Here is a 21,336-nt window from a genome sequence, read left to right as displayed (position 1 = left end):
GTGAAAGTGAACGACTAACACCTCGTAATGAGTCAAATAAGGATTATAACAGAAAAAGTGACTAATGAGAGGAACTCACACACACATGCACTGGGAGTAAAATGTGTTTTCAGTACTGACTGAAGCACTGACACACCTTACAAACCCAACCCAATGTTCAGCCCAGTCGCCAGGAAACAAATGTTGTGGCATTGTACATTTCAAGCGAACCAGGGATACGTTGAATGTCGACAATTTTGCATTTGGTCAGAACGAGTGACGTAGTTTAAATAGCAAAAAGAGACACAGAGGGCGGGTGGGCGGGAGGAGAGGTGGATGGTTCCAACAAACAAAAGGCTTCCATCCAGGAGACCGGTGTTCGTGCGTCACGTTACAATCAGCTGTTCTTTTTTCTAACCTTGACCAAGTAAACGGTAAGTGGTAAAACCTTTCATTTATATAGCTCCTTTCTAGTCTTCTGATCGCGGCAACAAAACAAGCAAACCGAGACCTCCTTCAAGGGGTGGTCTTGGTTTGCTTCCAAACGAACCCCGGTACGGTTCGGTACGCTTCGTTTGTGTAGTGAGAACATTCGATCTTGATCCGGCCCAACTGGAGAAAGCGTTGCGCCTTTTTTGGATTAAACCAGCTCCGGTAGCAAGCAACGCTGTGCACGTCAACACCAGACACCAGACAACATTACTACTAAAGAGCCTACGCTTGTCTTCGCTAGTCACATCAGTACTAAACAGGTGTAACGTCAGGCTGTGTTGAAGACCACGGGTAATAAATACCAGTTAGAGATTCATCAGTCCAGTTTTCGGGTACTTTCCTTCCCTTACCTGAACCCCAACCTTCAGACACAAACCAGAACATTTGGCATTTAGGCTGTCTGTTTAGAAAATTCAAGTTTCTATAGGAATCTTTTATAACCAGAGCAAATCCAAATTATGGTTAGGCTTCTGTACAGTTGATAGAGGAGTGTCGAACTAGGTGATTATAAGGGATAGAACGGAGTTGATAACTAATGTTCTGTGAAATGTTGTTCCAAGTGCCCTTAAAACATGACAAATTTGCCTTTTCTTTGGAAATATTTTAGGCCAATGTGCATGTCACAGTTTAGGAGGGTTAATGCACGCCTCCTCCTGAACTGTCTTGATATGCGCCTTCGACAACTCCAGTGCATCAATACATTGCTTTCCAGTCGCCTCATTTTCAAACTGTATCGTTTGCCTCGAGTGAAAAATTGCCAAGATCAAGCCGCGTAGTTGTCCCTCCATTGTTGCGTTCTTGAAGTCTGCTCTTCTTTGTTTACTTCCGGGAGTTTTCCCACATGGAAATTCCAAGTAGAGAGCAGTTTCTTGTGCACCAAAATTTGGTTAAGCCTAACCCTAACCCCAATTCAGACCAGAGCAAACGAACTACAGGTGTGAAAATGCCCTAAGCCTAACCAATCATTTCACAACATTTACCATGTGGCATTGCGTTTCTGCAAGCGTGATACGAGGCTGATATGAAATGTATTTTTGGTTGAAAAACGTCGTCATTCACCGTATTCTGCCGACTGGGTTGCTATGTTATATAACTGCTACTAAAACAGGCTTGTAATTCTCTTAAAAAGTGCACTGTGTTCCAAATGCATACTACAGTATACATGAATTACTGGGACAGCAACTCAGTCCAAAAAGTCATGAATTAATGGAAACACATTTCCCCTTTTTCAATTTTAAATGCAGCAATTTAATGAATGTCTTTCAGCAAGCATCTCATATTATGCCCTCTATCAGTGCACGGTCCACATTTGTTTGCTTTATGGTATCAGTTTATATGATATATATATATATATATATATAGTATTATAGGAAATAAGTATGGAATTGGGACGCAGTGTTAGTTAACAGTTTAATAAATGAAGGCTGAGGTAGATGTGGAACTAAGTTACCAGATGAGGACTAATTTCATGTTAAAACTAAGTCCAGGAACTCCTCAACATTGTGTGTTAAATCTAACCATAACATCAGTGGAGCTCTTAGCAAAATGCTGAACATGTTCCTTTTGTTCCTTCTCTCCTTAGTTCGTGACAAAAAAGATCTGCCCTTGGACCCAGTAGATCAGAAAGACCAGGATGGATCCTTTGATTACCAGTAAGTACATAACACAATGTGAATGTGGCGTCCGCACCACCTGCAGTACATCGGTTGTTATAGCTTTGTTTGAACGCTGACCTTTGAAATGATTTGAAGTTAATTTGAAAATTTTTAGTTTTTTGGTCCAGAGAATTTGTGGTAAATGGATCGCCACGTCTCATCTTGTGTGCCGTATGAAGACTAGGGTATTACAATAAGTACTATAGCAGAGAGATACAGCTGCAGAACAGGAAATCATTTCTTAAAAGAACAGTGTGTAACATTTCGGCGGATATGTTAGCAGTAATGGAATTTAATATTCATTTCCATTAGTCTATAATCACCTGAAGCTAAGAATCGTTTTTTCGTTAGCTTAGAATGAGCCCTTCATGTCTACTTGGAGAGAGCGGGTCCTCGTTATGGAGTTCACTGTGTTGCTCTGCCATGTTTCTACAGTAGCCCAGAAGGGACAAATACAACCTGAAGGCCACCGTAGTTCTCCGAAACGTTTGTGAAACGCAGAGTGTTAAACCGTCTGGGACTGTTAAAGGGACTGTTTGTAAGAATCAGAAATGTCTTGTTAACAGCGACACCTGTGGCCATTAAGTCAACGAAAGCCAGCGTCCTGTTGCTCGCGCTTGTGCTCGCTCTACATAGACATGAACGAGCATTGCTCAAAACAGTGAGGCGACACACGTCAGCTAAAAGCACAATATCACTCTATATTTCAGCTGCTTGGCAGTAATGTTAGCTGACCAGACGAAGGTCTCTCCATGAATCACTGCTGATCCTAGTGTTGGCTTTTCCTGCCTCAGCCTCCCGACCGCGGCCGGAGGGAACAGGGGAGACGCCGGAGTTTTGGTCGGAGACGATAACGTTTCTCTCTGCGGAGCCCCGTCATTTCACAAGACACGGGAAACCTCTGTTGGTCTGGAGGAGCTGCAGCAGTTATTTCTGCACAAACGTCCACTGTACATTCACTAGATATTCTCAGAGCTAAACTAACTCTTCTGCAGTGTGGAGTGTGCGCGCATGCACGTGAGGTGGAGCGAGCCGAGCGATTGAGAACGAGCGCGGTGTGTGAGTGAAGGCAGGCAGAGGAGCAGAGTACAGCAGAGACTCCGGTCCTGGAGACCAAAGCTACGGTCTCCTCCGCGTCCTCCGACCGCCGCCAACACTGTTTAACAGACGGGCTTCACTAGATAGAACTTTGCGGTTTTGGTGCTTCCGTGTAGTTTGTGTTGGAGTCTGAGTCTGAACAGCGTAGCCACACGCGAGCGCACATGGGACACCGACCCGGGTGATTTATACGTGTAAGAAGTTACAAACAGTCCCTTTAAACCTTGCCTTATGTTATAAAGGCATGTGTGTGTGTGTGTGTGTGTGTGTGTGTGTGTGTGTGTGTGTGTGTGTGTGTGTGTGTTGTGCAGTGGACTTGCATCAAAAAGATTTAACATATACAGTAGTGCATATTTGTGTAATTTGAATATGAGCTGTATATTCTGTACAGTGTGTAGTGTGTGTTGGTAAGTGATGTGTCTTTTGCTCCTTTCAGGTCCCACTGATCTCTGTGGCTTCATTCTTCTTTATGAAGAACGAGTCGGTTTTTCTCTGTCTGTCCGCTTTGACTACAAATAATATTTGTTGCTTTCTAAATCTAAGATGTTACACGTTCTAACTCCGCTGTGTGAGAGTGGCACTAAAACTTTAATCTTTAATTGTTGACACTCAGGAATGAGGAAAGGCCTCTGGAACGTATTATTGACCTTGGATCCAACTGGAAATACAACTGTATAAATATCGATATCAACACACATAACAGCAAGGATCCTGTCTTTGACTATTCATCAAAGCACTAGGGAATGTTGTATCATTGTGTAGCCCTGCTTTGGTGCAAAATGTTCTTGCCTAAAGAATGTAATTACAGTCTTCGATTGACACAGCAGTGCATGTGATGGCATTGAAATTCAAAAGATAGCTGTAAATGAGGTCATTTCAAAAGAGGCGCTGATCATTTATTATCACCTGAGTGGTGCTGTACTTTAGTGTTTAATACCGTGTGATTAATCCGTCTTCAGTGTGTGAGATCCTCTTTTGTTTTTTGAATCAATAATGAGTCTAACATCGATACCCAACCCGTCTCTTACAGTCAAGGTCGTTGCTTTACTCCGATTCTGACCCAGACTCCATCCTCCGGTGCTAATCCCTCAAGTCCACTCAGCTCTCAGCTCTGTGTGTGTTTGTGTGCATGCGAGGATTTACATGCATGTATCATGTGGTCCTTGTCCTCCTTCCTTCTTTCCTTCCTCTGTCTTTTCCTCTACACTTCGTCTCGCTCGCTGTCTCCCCCGTGTTCCTCACGTCTCGTCCCTCTCTTTCCCCCACGCTGAAATGGGTCATCTGTCCCTGACAGGAACGAAAACGAGAACAGGTACTTTGGTTGTTCGGCACGGCATCTCTCTTGGCCTGTGCATGTCGGGCGGGGGGGAACAGATGTTTCCCTGAGCTGAGGGGAACGTGGGCTGGATAAGGTGTAGCTTATTTTTTTTGGGAGGGGGGGCAAACAGTAGAATCTGCTTGATTAATGCACCGCTGGCTCTTTGGTCAGTCTGCAAAGAGTGCACAGATTTCATTCATGATGTAAACAATATCAGTCCAACTGGCCTGCACTGTTTTTTTTAAAGCACTATTTGAACAATTTGATAGATACAGGACATATACTAGAAAGTAGCTGACGCCATAGTGATTAAATATGATAAACAGAGATGGACAGGATGCAGCTGAGAGCCAGGCTTCGGTTCCTTTAAGGGTGTCATACTGTCAATCCAATAATCAACCAAACTATCTCATCTTCAAACATGTATGTTGTAGTCAGTATGTTTATTTGTTTATTGCAACTGGTCTCCCAAAAGACATTTTATTCAAAACTAAACCCAGAGAAAATAAAAAGGTAGACAAATATTTATAGTGGCCGTAGTAATTATGACAGGAGAGAAAGGAGGTCGGGTTGGATGGTTGGGTCAAACAAACACAGGACTATCACCCGAGAGGCCGCTGTTTGTGTCCCGTGTGAAACCAAAAGTCAACGTTGACTTATTTTACCGCACTTTTGTGACATACTTAACTAACGCCACGTAGCCTATGTAAGTTACGTAACGAGCATACTTCTTTTTTATCCAAACCTCGATCTTTTCCTAAACCTAACCAAGTAGCTTTCTTGCCTAGACCTAAAGTTCTCACTTCTTGGGTTTATTTTGCATGAGGCTAAATTTGTCAAGCCCCGAGTAAGCCTTGGGACAGGCTTTTAACATTTTAGACTCCAAACATGAGACATGAGACTATAATAACAGATTAACCACAAAATATCCACCCTGGTGATAAATATTCTGTTTTTAAATTGCATATTTAGTACAAATAAAAATAACATAATTACAATTCACAGTAGCCAAGATGAAGGGAAATTATATTTCAGGTACGATGCATTTTCTCTCAGAACACAGCAGAACGGTGTACAGTGTACATGTTTGGGATGAAATATAAAATGCCTCTGGTTAATCACAGCCTTGGTTCAACCACAGGTTCTTATAGAATCACATGAAAAGAGCAGAATTAAAACACACCGACCATGGCCCCCTGCCCTCCATTTAATCTGTCATTGAATAGCTCGAAGCTGCTTTTTTTTTATCAAGCTCAATATTGGAGCAATATTACACAACTCCATTAATCTTAATGTAATATTGCGTGTGCATTTCTGTTACCCAGAGTTGCATAGGGATCAGTCAATACCAAAAGAGCTTGTCTGGAACTTCTCCCCGGTAAATAAAAGAGCAAAGAAGCCTCCGTGTTCCACATCAGGCTCTTCATGGATCAGCTGTTCCGGCAGCACAAAGAGACGTGATCCCAGAAAGCAGCTCGAGTGAACGGTATGGGAGTTCTTGCCCTTTTTTTTTGTTGGTTCCAGCTCAGGAACTAACATGTTTTTCACCCTTCTGGAGGTTAATTGCTTTGTTTTTCCTCCACCGACTGACATTTAAAAAGCATCCGCCACCAGGTGCACGGGGCGAGAGATGGTGAGGGAAATCAATTTTAGGTTGTAGTGAGGACAGGCAGGCAGGGCCATTTATGTTTGGCACAGTTTGACACCCTTAAGAAACCGATGTAGGCAACAAACAACTGGTGAACACATCTGGAGGACAAGAGATTGAACAAACAAAAACAAAAGGTTATGACCTTGGATCAACAAATCTTGAAAGTAGTAACACTGTCTGTGGCATCTATGTCTATAATGCATTATAAACATACTTAAAATGTATTATAATGTGCATATAACACTGTATAATCACAGTTATTAGCACTCATAATGCTTTATAACAATAATCATAACACATTATAAAGCATTTTAGAAAGGCTCATATGGCCAAATATCAAAATACTTCATAATTACTGATCACTCACTGATGCAAGGATCATAGTGTATTATAATTCCCAGATTTGTAATAATTATAATATTTTTATAATGCATTATAATCACTGTTATAATGCCTTATGTGATTATAAAGTAAAAAATAATTTTACAATGTTTTTGTTCTTGCATAGATTTAATAGTCTGTTTTTCACTTCACTTAAAGCAAACAATAACCACTTAGATTAACATTATAATGCATTATAAAAAGATTATAATATATTACAACTATGGGAATTATAATACACTATGATCCTTGCAAAATTGTACGTTATGGTTATTGTTATAAAGCGTTGTGAATATTTATGCGTGCTTATATAACTATAATTATGCAATGCTACAAGCAGATTATAACACATGTTTATAATGCATTATAGACATACAGGTGTCATAGAAAGTGTTACCAAAATAATTCAAAGTAAAAACTTCAGGCACTACTCTTCTCCTTCTCCTGTTCTCTCCATCTTGTTCTTCATTCAGAGTAGTTTTAATGTGCAGGACAAGAATGAATTAAATATCATTAACTCTTTGAAGAAAAACTCTTTTACTCGTCATCACGCATGAGATTTTATAGTGTAGGTTTTAAAGGATGAATCTAATTTATTACAACCTGGATCTTACATTTCGTAGCTGGCCATCAATTTGTTGTACAAAACAAGACAATTGCTGAGAACAGGCGGCAGCGAGAAACACAAGCACTCAGACCTTCAGACGGGTTGTAAACAAGCCTCCAGGTCAGACACATTTATTTAGAAGAGAACACAAAGGTGACCAGGAAGAATTTCCATCACAGTTTACAGAACCACTTCCTGCTTCAACTTGGACCTGCTGTACTCACTGTAGTTGTGAGCGCACGGTTTTCCCCGTATAATGAAAGATTATCAGCTCACTCTCAGTTTTACCTCCACATTAAGTGGTTTAGATAAACTGTTGGCCAACCCTTTCCATATCGTACGATTGGACGGCATAACTCACCGGTGTAGTAATTACGATGCTGGGCTGTGTTTCTTGCCCCGTCAAGTTCTGTTCCCATTTCTCAACAACTGCTGACTTCAGCGTTATTGCAACTAATTACAATGATGGCCAAAACCACAGAAACAAGACTCAAGTTGTAACAAGCTGGAATTAGATGGCTCTGACACATGCTATGCTGCCTTTGTCTCTAATGGACAAAAAAAAATATTTTATTCAAATATCAAACATATACTTTATTTGATTTATGCCACTGGGATTAGGATTATGATGATTTCAATGTGTTGACCTCCACTCTATATAAATGTTGTACATGTTGTCCTCATCTCCCTCTTCTGTATCTGTGTATGTAGCATGTGTGGTTGTCCATCTGTGTCATGACTGTCTTTCTGTTCTACCCTTCCCACTTTATGTCCTATGTGTCTCGCTGTCTTTTTTTTGGGATTTATTTTCTTCATTGGTCCAAAAAGTCAAAAGTCTCTTGAAAGGTACTGTATGAAAGGAGAAGAGTCCCCCCCCCCCCCCCCCCCCCTCTGAGTCCTCTTAATCCTGCTTTAAGATAACCTCATCTCCCATTGCTCATTCGCAGTGCATTTTAATTGATTAATGTCTGTTAGAGCCAATTTGTTAACATCCTAATGAGTTCTATCTATTAATTGAACGCATGTCAACGCATTTGAAAAAGCATGGTTTATCCAATATTGGATAATATCAACCCCATACAATGTCCCCTAATAGAAAACTAAGTCAAATAAGAGAAAGCAAAAGAAAATACAGCGAGTTGACTTCCTGACTCGTGTTAATTTGAGTCATTTCCATGAACGCTGCAGATGGGCGACCTTCGCTCTTCTAGTCCAAAAATCACCTAATCAGATAATTGAATCATTCCCGACTCTTGCTCTCTTTTCATTCTGAAGACATTTCGGAGTCATCCCTCCTCGGCTCGCTGAAGCCGCCGGTGCAATACGGTCGACAAATGAAAGCGAGAGCTTGGCAAATGTGACCGGGCAGGCGGGTTTGAAAAGGGGGCTCTGCCTCTTGGCCAGATTTTTTATTTAATTAGCTGAAAGAGATGTGATCTTGAAGCGGTTCAGTGGCACCGGTGCGCAGAGAGTGATGTCCTTCTGATCTACTCCTGGCACACTCGGAGGATACTCCTTACTGCACACTGTGTCTGATATATCGATGAGTTATGAGGACATCTGCTCCTGATTCAACTACTTACAGGCCTTCTGGGTACTTTTAGTGACAACACTAAAGCCATGGGCACACTACCAACGTCAGGAGCGCGTGGCGTCTGCGTCGTGTGGTGGCTGCGTGATGCAGGAGTCTGGTGTTCACAGTAATCGCGTGTTGGCTGCGTGTCGGCTGCCTGTCAGCTGTGTTTCTGCTGCTGCTGTCAGCCCTTTCTTTCTGCATATAGTTTGCCTTTTTAATGGCCATTTAACTTCATATAAATATAATTTATATTTATTTTAGACAGAGAAAGGTTCAGAAACGTGTGGTAATTAGTAAATAATAGTAATAGTGAGACGCGCGTCTCATGCGGGCAGTGTGTCCACTCAAACCTGTTAACATAGACGCCGAAATAAAAAACAACACGCCACGCAGCCGCCACGCGCGTCTCTTGCGGGCAGTGTGTCCACCACTTTAGTCTCTAAGTATTTGGACAGTGACACACTGACTCGTTTACATACAGCCAAAACTGCTAAGAAGTTTTTTTTTAAACCAAACGGAGGATATTCGTGACAAATTAACAAATTTAATCGACTAAAAGACGAGGACCTTTCCCTCACATTTCCCCCACTTTGTGCTCAACTCCCACTCTCTTCATCTCTTCACCTTGTTACTTGTCAGCATGTGTTCTGAAAGCGTCCATTGTTTCACTATCTCTGCTTCTTCTCTGACTGTCTCTCTCGCTCTACTCTGAAAGATTCTTGTTGTGGATTGATAAAATAACTGCTTGGATTTCGAGTTCGATCGGAGTCAAATTTGCCGGATCTGAATTGTGACTGCGGTCGTGCTGCATCTCTGCCGTGGTCCATTTGTACTCTTGATTAATAACATGTATGGTTTCTAAAAAAATGTGATCAAGTGAGATGTCTGTGGTTCCCAAAGTGTTTCAGCATGGAGCATGACGATTCTGAGAAGCTACAGTGTAGATTCTTGTCCTCTCCGAGGGAATCTCTGAGTACATAATGTTTGATAACCTTGAAATGCAAATACACGTCCTGAGCTGAGAAGAGCAATGAAACAGAAAAAAAAAGATCTCACTTTTTGCATCCTTCGAGTGCATTTTCCTGCTGTTATGCTATACTAGCTTGATCTGAGACAAGAAAGCTAAAGCTAGCCTGTAGCTCTTTCTTCCTGTGCATGAAGTTCTCTTATCCCTAAAATCAGAGTTATAGGAGACATGCAGCCATGCTCTGAACTGAAATCAAGCACAGCTCCACAAATGAGGTGCAATGGAGTTTTCGTGCTTAGATCTCAGGTCAGAACATGGCCACCATTTAGCATGTGTATGCAAATGTCTTATTTGAATTTTTGATGACAGTATTTATCTCTTTTAATCACCCCTGTCTCCTATGTTTACTTATTTGATGAAGTATGTACGTAGTAATTTCACTGGCAGTATTTTTTCCAGTCCAGGAAGTGTGACGCTCTTATACTTTACTGTAGTCATGGGGACGAGGTTATCAAAGATAATTCAAGTGCAGGACTATAACGGACCTCATGTACTAACTTCGCTATTTTTCAACCTATTTTCCCATTTTTTTGTGTCTGACTGCCTATTAGGGACAACAATTCCTGAAACTGGTCCAGTATTGAGGGAGAGCGCTGTAGACGACAACTGCTCACAGGATGCAATATGGTGCTGTTGGGGCAAGCTGGCACCGTCATTTAGGTCCACTAAAAGTGCTTGTTTTTGCCATGACAGGCTCTGATTGTTATCATAAGTGTCTGAAATCATTGAAAGAGTCTTGCTAAAGGAGAAGTTGTCAGACACTTATTATAACAATCTGAGCCTGTCAGTGGCAAAAACAAGCACTTTTAGTGGACGTAACGTTACGCAGACGTCGCTCACTTGCCCTCGCAGCTCATTTCACGGCTGCCAGTTGCAGCGTTCCCTCAATCCCTCAATACTGGACCAATCTCAAAAGTAGTTGTCCCCATTGGTCACTTAGACACAAAACTATGGGATAATAGAGTCCAGGTTGAAAAATACCAAAGTTAACCCTTTAAGGCTAGGGAGAATTTTGCAGATTCATTCAGTATATTTTGTATTGGCAGTGAACAGTTTGCCAATACATTCAATGTTATGCTGATAAAGAACTTAATCCAGGTAATTATATTTCCTATAAACACATTAGGGCAAATTAGTTCTATATGAATGTAATTTTCAGGAGACAGGGTTGCTTTTAAAACATATGGACGAATACTGGTTAGTGTTCTGCAAAATCGACTTTTAACTTTGGATCAACAAGCATCTTTGGTATAAAATGCTAATGCAGCTATGTTTTTAAAGGATAGGTTTGGATTATCTCAAGTCTGTCTTGATACAGTACTCACATACCATAAGAAAGTTGAGAGAGTTCTTCTCTAAGTAGCCTATGTAAGGTCACGATGCAATTCCACTGAAGCACGACTTTAGTCTACATGAATTAAAGTACCACATCTACCGGAAGTCAACAAGTAGCCATTACTGCGGTGGCGTCTCCCTACAATATGTGCAAGTTTGAATGCAAGCTGTCCTAAGAAGTGTACAATTTTCCACTATTACCTTTACTTTCTATGTGCCGTTACTTTTGACTTTTAACGATATCTAGAAGTTCGGTATAGAACCTGTGCACTTATCAGCTGCTCCACCAGTAGCTTGGCAAACTTCAACCTGTTAGCTTAGCTAGCTAACATTAGTGGGCTACTGTCGAGAGGCTGTCGTGGTTCTACAAAATAAAGTAACTCTATCAACTAACTGTGGAGTTATTGAGAAATATAACGTTAGTTGCTTTAACTAGTGCAACCTAATGACAAAGTAAACATTTGGTCGGGATCACAATCAGAACACATAGTGTTGGTTTACTGTTTAACTGGTGACCTAGTAAAAGCCTTACATTTTACTTTAAATAACTTTAAATACATACTAATCTGTGTTTATTATCTGCGCCAACCATTTACTTTAGTTACCGCGAGCAACCACAGATGCATTCGACTGAAAGTCACCAGTTAACACCAAGTTAGCAGACATCGAGTCACGACGACTTGCCATCGAAGAAACGGCGGGGCCGCTAGACGGGGAACGCACTAAGCAGTCGCTGGATTCGTCTATACTGTAAGAGATGTGGGACAAAATCTCTCCTCGATCCACGCAAAAATGCCCTGTGATTCATTGCGCGTCAAGCTGATCACAACCTGCCCAATTAAAGAAAAAAGTAGTCCAAGTAGACACAATCTGGCAACACCGGTCTGCATACACAACACATACAGTCACAATGTTTGAGCTGTGTGCAGACATCTGTTAGAGGACCAATAAGTTTACAGTATTAAATCATAAAATGACTATGATATGTCATCAGAGATTAAGGAAACATGCTGAATTGAAATACTTGCTTCCCCGACAACAATGCTACAGCCAGTATGTTCTCCTTTGACATTTCCATTCCGGCCTTCTGCAGTCGTGGAAGCGAGCAACTGGATCAACAGAGATGACATTAACGTTAGATTCGACCCGACCTGAAAAGCCTTGGCACATCTCTCTGTGGTCCGTGTGCAGCTGGGTCATCAAGGCAGCGAGTATTTGAGACAAACAGACGGTGAAGTGATTCCGACTACTGCTGCTGGCCAGAGGCTAACGCGGTCGTGTTTAGAAAGTAACCTTCAGATTACGAAAATGTGTGCTAACTGCCATCAGTCGATTTCGCGTGAACTCTTTGTTTAAGTAGATTTGGACAGATGATGACGTTTATGTCACACTGACCCTTGCAGCTATGTGGACACAGAAACTATCATTTGAGCTTTAGTCAAATCGAGTGGATAGCTTCCAAAGTTACATTCTCTTTAGAATGAAATTATCTTTACAGTATGTTTCCACTGACGGTGTTTCTTTGCTGTGGAGGTACATCCTGTTTATTGCTGGGACAAAACACCAGGATAAACCTAACGGGAACTACCAGGAAGAATATATCCACATGAGTTGGCCTCCTATTAGCTTTGGCTGACCTTAAGAATGCAAATGACATAGCTTGTGAGTACTGTATTTATAGAGAATTGAAACTATTCAAACCTATCCTTTAAGGAAAATATGGAAAAGAAATGAATCATAAAAATCTAAATTCTAGTCTGACATGACCTTAGTGACCTGAACATTCAGTCACTTCACCAAGAGTTACAAAAGATGAAAATATGGAATTAACATCATTTCTTTACCCGCAACCTGCATAACCTTTCACTTTCCCCTTTTAACCTGTGCCGATGGGGGACGACAGGGTCCCCGAGCTCCCGCTGACACTCTTAACCGCATCCCGCTCCCGTTTTGACCTTTAACTGACAGCTCTTCGTTCACCTTTGCAGCAGCGATGAGGACAACAAGCCTCTCCAGGGCAGCCAGACGTCGCTGGATGGCGCTGTGAAGGAAAGCGACGACAGCCTGGTGGACTACGGCGAGGGCGGCGACGGCCAGTTCAACGAGGACGGCTCTTTCATCGGTCAGTACACGGTGAAGAAGGACAAGGACGAGACGGAGGGCAACGAGAGCTCCGAGGCCACCTCGCCCGTCAACGCCATCTACTCGCTGGCGTAGCGCCGCGGCGGCAGCAGCAGCAGCACACGGGGGGACGCTGATCTGATTTGAGGGCGTTACGACAAAAACCACGACACCATACACCTGACACAAACACACACACACATGAATATATTAATATATGAAACACATTAAACACAGAAGGAACGCAGCAGGGCCTGTCTGGAGACTGGGTAGGCTTCCCTCTGCTGATAAAGTAACAGGGGAACACGGATTAGACCACAAGCCTTTATTTTAGTTTTCCAGCTCGAAGAAATTGGCCCGTTGGAGCTGACGTTTGGACAAAGAGGACAGTGCTTGTTTTCCTCTGCGCTCCGTCTGACCCTTACACAGACTTGAAGTGTGCCTTCGGGGCAGCTCTCAGCACTTGGAGGCATCAACAAGCGTTCTTTAGAGATTTGTTTCTTTGGCTCGTTTCTGCTCTGAACATTTTCAGCGTCCCTGCTACTCCTTCCTGATACGCCCCCCCCCCCCCCCCTTCATACCTCTGTTTAGCATCCCAGTAAAGTACACACAAGAGGTCCCTGACACACACACACACACACACACACACACACACACACACACTGGCCCCGTCCTGCAACATATCAGCTTCTAACCATCAAACTCAACAGGATGCCGGCAGATATGTTTATCATATTGATATTTACGCAATGAAAGATTTTAGTTTTTCCACAGCTGGTAGACGAGTCATCGAATCTTAAATGAGTGCTGTATACAGTCCTGGCACACATTTTAGTGCCCTGCAAAAACTATGCACCTATCACCTCCTCCATACCATTTTGGGTTTAATCTGGTTAGTAAAAGTACACATTTTCTTTTTGTTTTGACCACTCACAGGCTAAATCACACGCTTTTATTCACTTTGCCTTGTAGGCTGCGACGTGGTAGACGATGTTTTTTCTTACCTCTAATCCAATGTTGTAGTGCAGAGAAGCTATTTCTGCCACCACAAGCACCACACTCTGCTATCTCAGTATGTTGTTAATGAATCCCATTAAAACAAAAAAAAAGATGATAAATATTATTTCGGAGCATGGTAGTAGCTTAGTGCAAGAGAAATGGAAGGCAACAGAGAGGGAAGTTGATCTTTAGACCACAACCCGGTGAATTCACTAGTAAGCATGCAGGCTATAATGCTGCGTTCATGTCAAATGGGAACAAATGTCGGTCGACAGTTCAAATGTTGACACTACTTTGGAGCTGTTAAGCGTCCATGTTTCTGTTTTTCTGTTGACTTTGGTTTCTTATTTGTTACAGGCGGTACTTTTGAAAGTACGTTTTCATACCAAACCAGACATTGCTTATGTCAATCCAACACGGTGATCACATAATGACTAATTAGGATCGGGAAAAAGTAAAAAAGAATATTTATATTTCCTCTACAACTTACCTGTGACACCAGAATTCTGGAAGTTTTTAAACTTCTTTAGTATGAACTCCTGTAAGCGGAGAAGTGTTTTCAAGTTGGAAGCCAAAGTCTACGTTCTCTCCCATGGGCCATGAATGCAGCACGAGAGGCCGGGACCCTTAGGGTGTGTTCAGACTACATTTTTACCACAAATTTTTCTTTTTTTTTTCTTTGCAGTCTATGTTTATTTGCCTTAAACAGCCAATGTATTAGCTGTTAGTAACATACGCACTAACCTCCGGTTCTCTCTGTTACTTTCCTCCGGACCTCTCTCTCTTTTCTCGTCTCCGTATGTTCATAAATTGGGAATAAATTGGGAGTCATAAAGCCTCGGAATAGGCCAAAAGTTTTACTCGAGTGTCAACACGGACACATCTTTCTCACATCTGTGCATCGCCTTTATATGCAATCACACCACCTCTCAACGTTCTCTTTGTGTTCAGTCTGAACCCACCCTTAACAGAGGGATCTAAAACCTCCGTCCCTCCATCCGTCTTTTATATTTATATATATTTCTTAATCACTACAGATGAAAAAAAGACAGCGTTAGGGCCACGTAGACTACGTAAAATAAGATTTACAGCATGAAAATATATACAATGAATTCACAGCCAACCTTTGAAATGGAACGTATCAGCTTATTTTTTTTTTTGCAGAGGAAGAACGATAAAAAGAAAACTGTTTGAGTAACAGAACAAGGTCTCATGTACACGCTCAGTATTTCACATTCGTCATGTCGCCATTCTGTTAACAGACTGATGGACTGACGGTCAGTGATTTTGCTTGTGTTTCTTTATTTTACACTCAATGTTCACATCATACTGTAGTTACCTGCTACTCGACGGCACTATTAACCCCTCCGATGCTAAATCAGAAAGATCTTTTCACTCCAGTTAGCGACTGGAGTTCACATTGTATTTCAAATATTTATTTTATATTTCTATTTATTACATTATGTGGATAGTATTAATATTAGTCCTTCATTTAATAATTGTTATATACACCAACTTATTTTGTTGTTTCACACCAGAAATAGCCAGAATAAAGGATGTCTCCAGAATCTGTTATTGTTCATCATAAGAGGCATTTTAAACACAACAGTATGTTCAAGATATTTGTGATATTTGTAGCAGCTGGATTTCTGCTGTAAACAAAACAACAACAACAACAAAATACCTGTCGTGTTTATCTGTGCTGCTCTTCTCGTACTCATGTCGTATTACGATTACTCTGTGTTGTTATTCAGATTTATGTAACATAACCTTTCCGCCACACAGAAAATGAATATTGTTGCTTATTATTTATTTGTCATATATTCTGTACTTGTAGGTCCTGAAAAGAAAAAAAATCTTATATTTGTAAATATTTAAAAGTCGATTTCCCCCAGAAAAGAACGCTTTATCCGAGACAAAAAGTCACAAATCTGTATTCACCGAGCAAATGTGACGGGTGCATCTTTAGTCCGTCATGCACCTTCGTAACGTAGCTTTGACTAACAATTGCACTCCGAAAAAAGTAACAAGAATCATCCTTCACTCTGTGTTGCCCTTTGCTTTGACATTGTGATGTACGGTACCGACTGTGGCGAGTCCTATCAGTCGCTTGTTGAATGATGGTTTGGATTCTATATCGTGAAAGAGGAATACTTGCGATTCTCTATGTAAATAAGACGCAAGTGCTACTGCAATTTTGTAGCATTGTCGCACACAAACTGCTAGTAGGCCTAAAAACATGCATTCGCTGAGGTATTGGAACAAACTCCCACACCCCCTCCCCCTTCCCCCCTCCTTTAAATTGTTATACATATGTCATCTTTCTGCATATAGCCTCCTTCCTGGGATGCCTTTCACCTAACATGCCTATTGTTGCATAGCTCGTCCCATTTCAGGGGCCACCTTAGAGGACTAAATGACGAGTCTGCTCCTCCTCCTCCTCCACAAATGAGACGCCTAACACACACACACCAAGCAGTGAACCAAATTTAGTTCCAGAAAGTCGTCCCCGACACAAGCAGAGAACAGTGGCAACACATTACGTTATGTCATGTTACAGTCATTGGAAATAGGGTTTGAAGATGAAAAATGAAGCCAACGAGGAAGTGCGAAAAAGTTGCTCACCTGAGGTTGAATCCAAAAGCGAGTCAATCCCAATAGACCTCCATGTTAAAATGCCCAACTTTACAGCAAAAATAAACAAGTTGGTACAAAAAAACGGTTTTGGTCTCTGTGGCTTATATCCCTGTTCATGACAACTGAACAGGGATATTATAAATTTAAATTATAAAAAAATATTTATTAAGGCTTAAAGGACCCATATCATAAAAGTGAGATTTTCATGTTTTTTTATTATAAAGCAGGCTTAAGTCCTACATAAATACTGTGAAAGTTTTGAAACGCTCAATCCACAGGGACACAAGCTGTCAGGATTTCTGTCCATTTGTGATGTCACAAATATACAATATTTAGACCCTTTACACAGATTTAAATGTAAACATTCTAAATGTGTCCCAGTTTATTCCTGGTTGCAGTGTATGTGAATGTCATCAGCTGACAGGAAGTACACATGGACCCAAGCTGTTGCCTAGCAACGCAATTCTGTTGCAATTTCGTCGCAATTCCGTCGAAATGCGCTAAAACGGAGCGTTTCAGACAGAGGGTAAATACAGGCTTATTCAGGCCGACAGTATGAGGAAAATACAGTTTTTTTTAACATTACAGCATGTGAACATGTTCTAGTAGAAACACAAAATACAAGTATGATCCTGAAAATGAGCACAATATGGGACCTTTAAAGTTAGGCATTATTGAGGCTGCTCTGAGTGACAGCTGGGTGCCGTACCAGGTCGCCAGCTGCTATAGCTGTGTGCTATAGCTGTCTGCTCTGCTGCATTGCCCGGCCCGCCTCAGCTCCACCGATGATCCACCTCTTTGCCCGTTGGATTAGTCGGGAGTTAGTCTGCGTCGTCACTGCCAAGATGGCGATGGCGATGGCGATGGCCGAAGCCGCCCACTATGAGCTTCAATACGGCTCTTCACACACCTATGGGTGACATCACAGAGACTATACGTCCATATATGTTAGAAGTGGTAAATACTGTGATAAATTGACTGACAAACAATGTAGCCGATAAAAGGGCAATAGGCTATATTACAGAAACCAGAACAGTGGAGTTTACTCCCAGCATTCATTATTTACATCCTGCGGTGGCTTTTAATTAGTCAACTTTATCTAATAAAAGTTTCAAGTTGACAAGGATCACCTTATTGTACAATTAAACGTGACAATCGATTGACTAAATTTGAGAAAAAGAAGGCTGCGTGTCTCGGCTCATTTGGAGGAGCCTTCTAATTAGGACAGACCTCATCGATCCATTATGACATTTTCAATTTACAAACGTCTAAGGAGGAGGAGGCCCCTAAAATGGAACACAACATTATGTCCCGGTGACAGGCGGCCACTTTAAAAAGACTTCCGGCCTGGTATTTCTCACCCCTATCATAACAAAGACATGTCTGATTCTCCAAAAAACACAACCTCTCCGTCACCGATCCCCCTCGTCCAAACACTCATGTTCCCTTCTGTCTCTCTGCAGGAACTCAAAGCAATATCCTCTGAGTTTTAATCAGCTGGGTGTTTTTCTCTGATGCCATCGTTTTACAGTATGTTCACTCTAATGTTGGTTTAACCACAAGGAGGTTGTTAGTTTGAGTCACAGACATCTTGACAAGAAACAGGAGACCGCTGCTGAAATAGAAGAAAATAGGAAGAAAAAGCACTGAGAAATCAAACTGGGTTGGAACGTATAGGTCCCAACTTTCTCACTGGACTCATAGGAAGTGCTCCAGATCTGGTCTGGAAATCTGCACCTCTCTTTTCCCACACGGCCGCCCCCCTCGACCCCTCCTCAAGTGGATCACAGTGGGGGAATGTTGTAAACTGTCTGTATAACAAAGAAAAGAGAATTATGCATATTTGCTGATGAACAGTGCTTTTTTTCTTGTCCTTTTATTCGTGCACGTTGACTCTTTTTTACCGTCCGCATCGTCTCAGCTCACCTGTAATCGGGGAAAAGAAGATGTCAATGTGCCGTTTTACAGCTTCGTGTTTTATTCATTTCAAAACGCTGCAAATTGTAGACTTTTACCGGTGCACATACGAGATTTGGATTTCTTTTTAATGGTCGATTACATGCTGTTTGGCATTTTTGTTTTTGTTTTTAATGAATTCTCATGTTAGCATCTTCTTGTTTTTACCGTATGTATCAGAGCAGCTCGTCAAAGTCTTGCTTCAACACGCAAAATAACAGCTTTTGTAAGGTACATACTCAACAGAAAATGGCATAAATATATTCACCATGTATGCGTGTATGATGAGATGTTGCAACTTCTGCTAGCGACGCCTTCTTTATAGTAAAGCTATCTCCTTTTCTCTACCTCCTGACGGCTGGTCTCTGTTCATCTCTCTGAGCTTTTGTCTGCTTTTCAAAACAGGTGCAACATTTCATTCTAGCCGTCCAGCGACCGCTGCCATTTCCAAATGCTTGAGTCAATGCTAAATTGCCGTGAAGTGATATCATCCATCCACCATCTGTAGGATCTGGATCCTGTGCAGGGTTGTGGGGGGCTGGATCAGGTCCATCACAGGGCTGACACACATTATAGACAACCATTCCCAACCTATGGACTATTTGTCATGATATTTTCTGCTCTGAGGTTATCTTTTTCCTTGTTTCATTTATCCATATAATTCATGTTTAGGATATTTTTTGTTTTCAAGATTCAAGAGTTTTATTTGCCATTTGCACCTAAGTACATTGGAATTCTGAGCAGTTTACAGCTTTAGTCAGCTTTAAGAAAATAAAAAGTATAAAAGGCACAAGGTAGTTACAGTACAAAATAAGTATTATTTTGGAAGAGTAACTTCTCCTTTCGTTTCAGTTCCTGTTTGAGTGTTTCCCTTGAGTCAGTCCAACCATCAAATCCAACAGCCAATAGCTGCAGTTGAAAAATTAAAAGGGTGTGGTCAAGGCCACCCATGTTGCACAGTCAACCCCCCTCAAAGCTCCAAAGCTCACCAAGACACTGACGGGCAAATTTACAAAGAATGGATTGTGGCACCATGAATTGCACATCAACCGCTATATCTGCCCCGTCTCAAGGTCCCATTCACCAAAAGATATTTCACTGAGGATATTACAGCGCACACACGCCCATAAAGTTTCACAGCAGAGTGCAATTTGACCTTATTTTATGTCTGATTGCAATTACCCATATGCCGAAGTATAAATGTTACCTTTGTAAGCAGAACAATGGAGAGAGAAAAAAGAAAAATTAAATGTTCGGACAGCGAGCTGCAGGTCCTGACCGACACGGTTCAGAGGTATACCTCAAAACTTCAGGAGGGAATTTAAACGTGACAGAGAGAAACTCTGTTTGGGATTTGACATAGCCATGATCACTGGAGAGTCCGGGCGTGACACCCGTCATAAATGTGTGTCAGTTACTCTGAAGACGTTAATGATTTCACTGTAACTGTGTGTGGCTGTTAGTACTGATCTTTCTGAATTAGGCTGTTTTTTGCAATAAGGCTAATTTACATAGAAAGGGGCCAATTTTGCGCCTAATGTATTCATATTCCCTAATTTAAATACATGCAAACAGCACAGGAGCAAGCCTCGTCCACACTGGGAACGTTAGGAGCGCGTGGCGGCTGCGTTACCTGTTGTTTTTTTTATTTTGCCATCCGTGTTAACAGGTTAGAGCAGCCACACTGCGCCTCAGCTGCGTCTCTACTAGAGATTCGAGATCTCGCCTATATACTATATTCAAATCAACACTTCCTGTTTCATTTCGAAATAAAAGCCCTGAAGCGTTTTTTTCTATGGACAGAATTCCTTAATTTGTTAACACAAGGCTTTTATTCTGAAATATGTGCTGGACAGTGTTGTAGAACATGCAGTGACTTGGAGAGCTCCATGAATGAATATTAGATTCATTCATGGAGCCCTTGAGAACCTGTTCTGGGCTTAGATTGCTTATCACCACCTCAGCCGGATCCAGACTGCCCAAAGGATTCATGCGCTCCAGTGACGTCACAGAGACGACATCCATGTTTATCTGCTGAGTGTGTGTCAACCTCTCTCTAGCCCAGATACTATACTGTTATACATGATCTTCCTACATCTTCTCCAGTAGAAATCAATGAGAATACCTCCACGTCTCTGTACATCTCATCTGGATAATGGTGAGCACTTACAGTATATCTGTCCATGTAAACCTAAAAGCCTGCATATAAAACTTTGATACTTTGACCATGTGCGTAAAGGCTTTTACACCCCCCCTACCCCCTATCCCCAACGCTGATCATTTTTTACAGTCATGTTTCAGCCCACAAAGTAACCAAACCAGAACTTTATAGTCTATTGATTTATCCTCTGTACCCTGGGATAAAGTGGATTACACCATTCCCATTAAAGTGCCGTGACCGCTGAGCTCATTTTACACAGATGACGCGCACGAAACCGGCTCAAAGATTAATAAAACACACTCCGACATTACATCTAGTCGTGGGTATGACACAAATGGAGAGA

General features: G+C 41.6%; 1 protein-coding gene across 32 annotated transcripts in view; it reads left to right on the top strand.

Annotated features, from left to right (window-relative positions):
• The window catches only part of nfasca (neurofascin homolog (chicken) a), a 172,210-nt gene extending 153,031 nt beyond the window's left edge, over window positions 1-19,179 (top strand). For 21 of the 32 annotated variants that reach the window (XM_074648539.1, XM_074648547.1, XM_074648520.1 and 18 more), the window contains 4 exons: window positions 2,054-2,123; window positions 4,519-4,536; window positions 8,010-8,027; window positions 13,108-19,179. In XM_074648539.1, the coding sequence (XP_074504640.1) occupies window positions 2,054-2,123; window positions 4,519-4,536; window positions 8,010-8,027; window positions 13,108-13,336 (335 nt within the window). In that variant the 3' untranslated portion in view covers window positions 13,337-19,179. Of the gene's footprint in view, window positions 1-2,053; window positions 2,124-3,660; window positions 4,236-4,518; window positions 4,537-8,009; window positions 8,028-13,107 lie in introns of those variants that run through there. The other 11 variants (XR_012595592.1, XM_074648668.1, XM_074648650.1 and 8 more) reach the window with 7 other exon arrangements.
• Window positions 19,180-21,336: the final 2,157 nt, after the last annotated feature.

The sequence above is a fragment of the Sebastes fasciatus genome, chromosome 1 (assembly GCF_043250625.1).
Source record: "Sebastes fasciatus isolate fSebFas1 chromosome 1, fSebFas1.pri, whole genome shotgun sequence".
Taxonomy (NCBI): Eukaryota; Metazoa; Chordata; class Actinopteri; order Perciformes; family Sebastidae; genus Sebastes; species Sebastes fasciatus.
The sequence above is the reverse complement of the archived record's forward strand: the minus strand, read 5'-3'. Positions and strand labels throughout refer to the sequence as shown.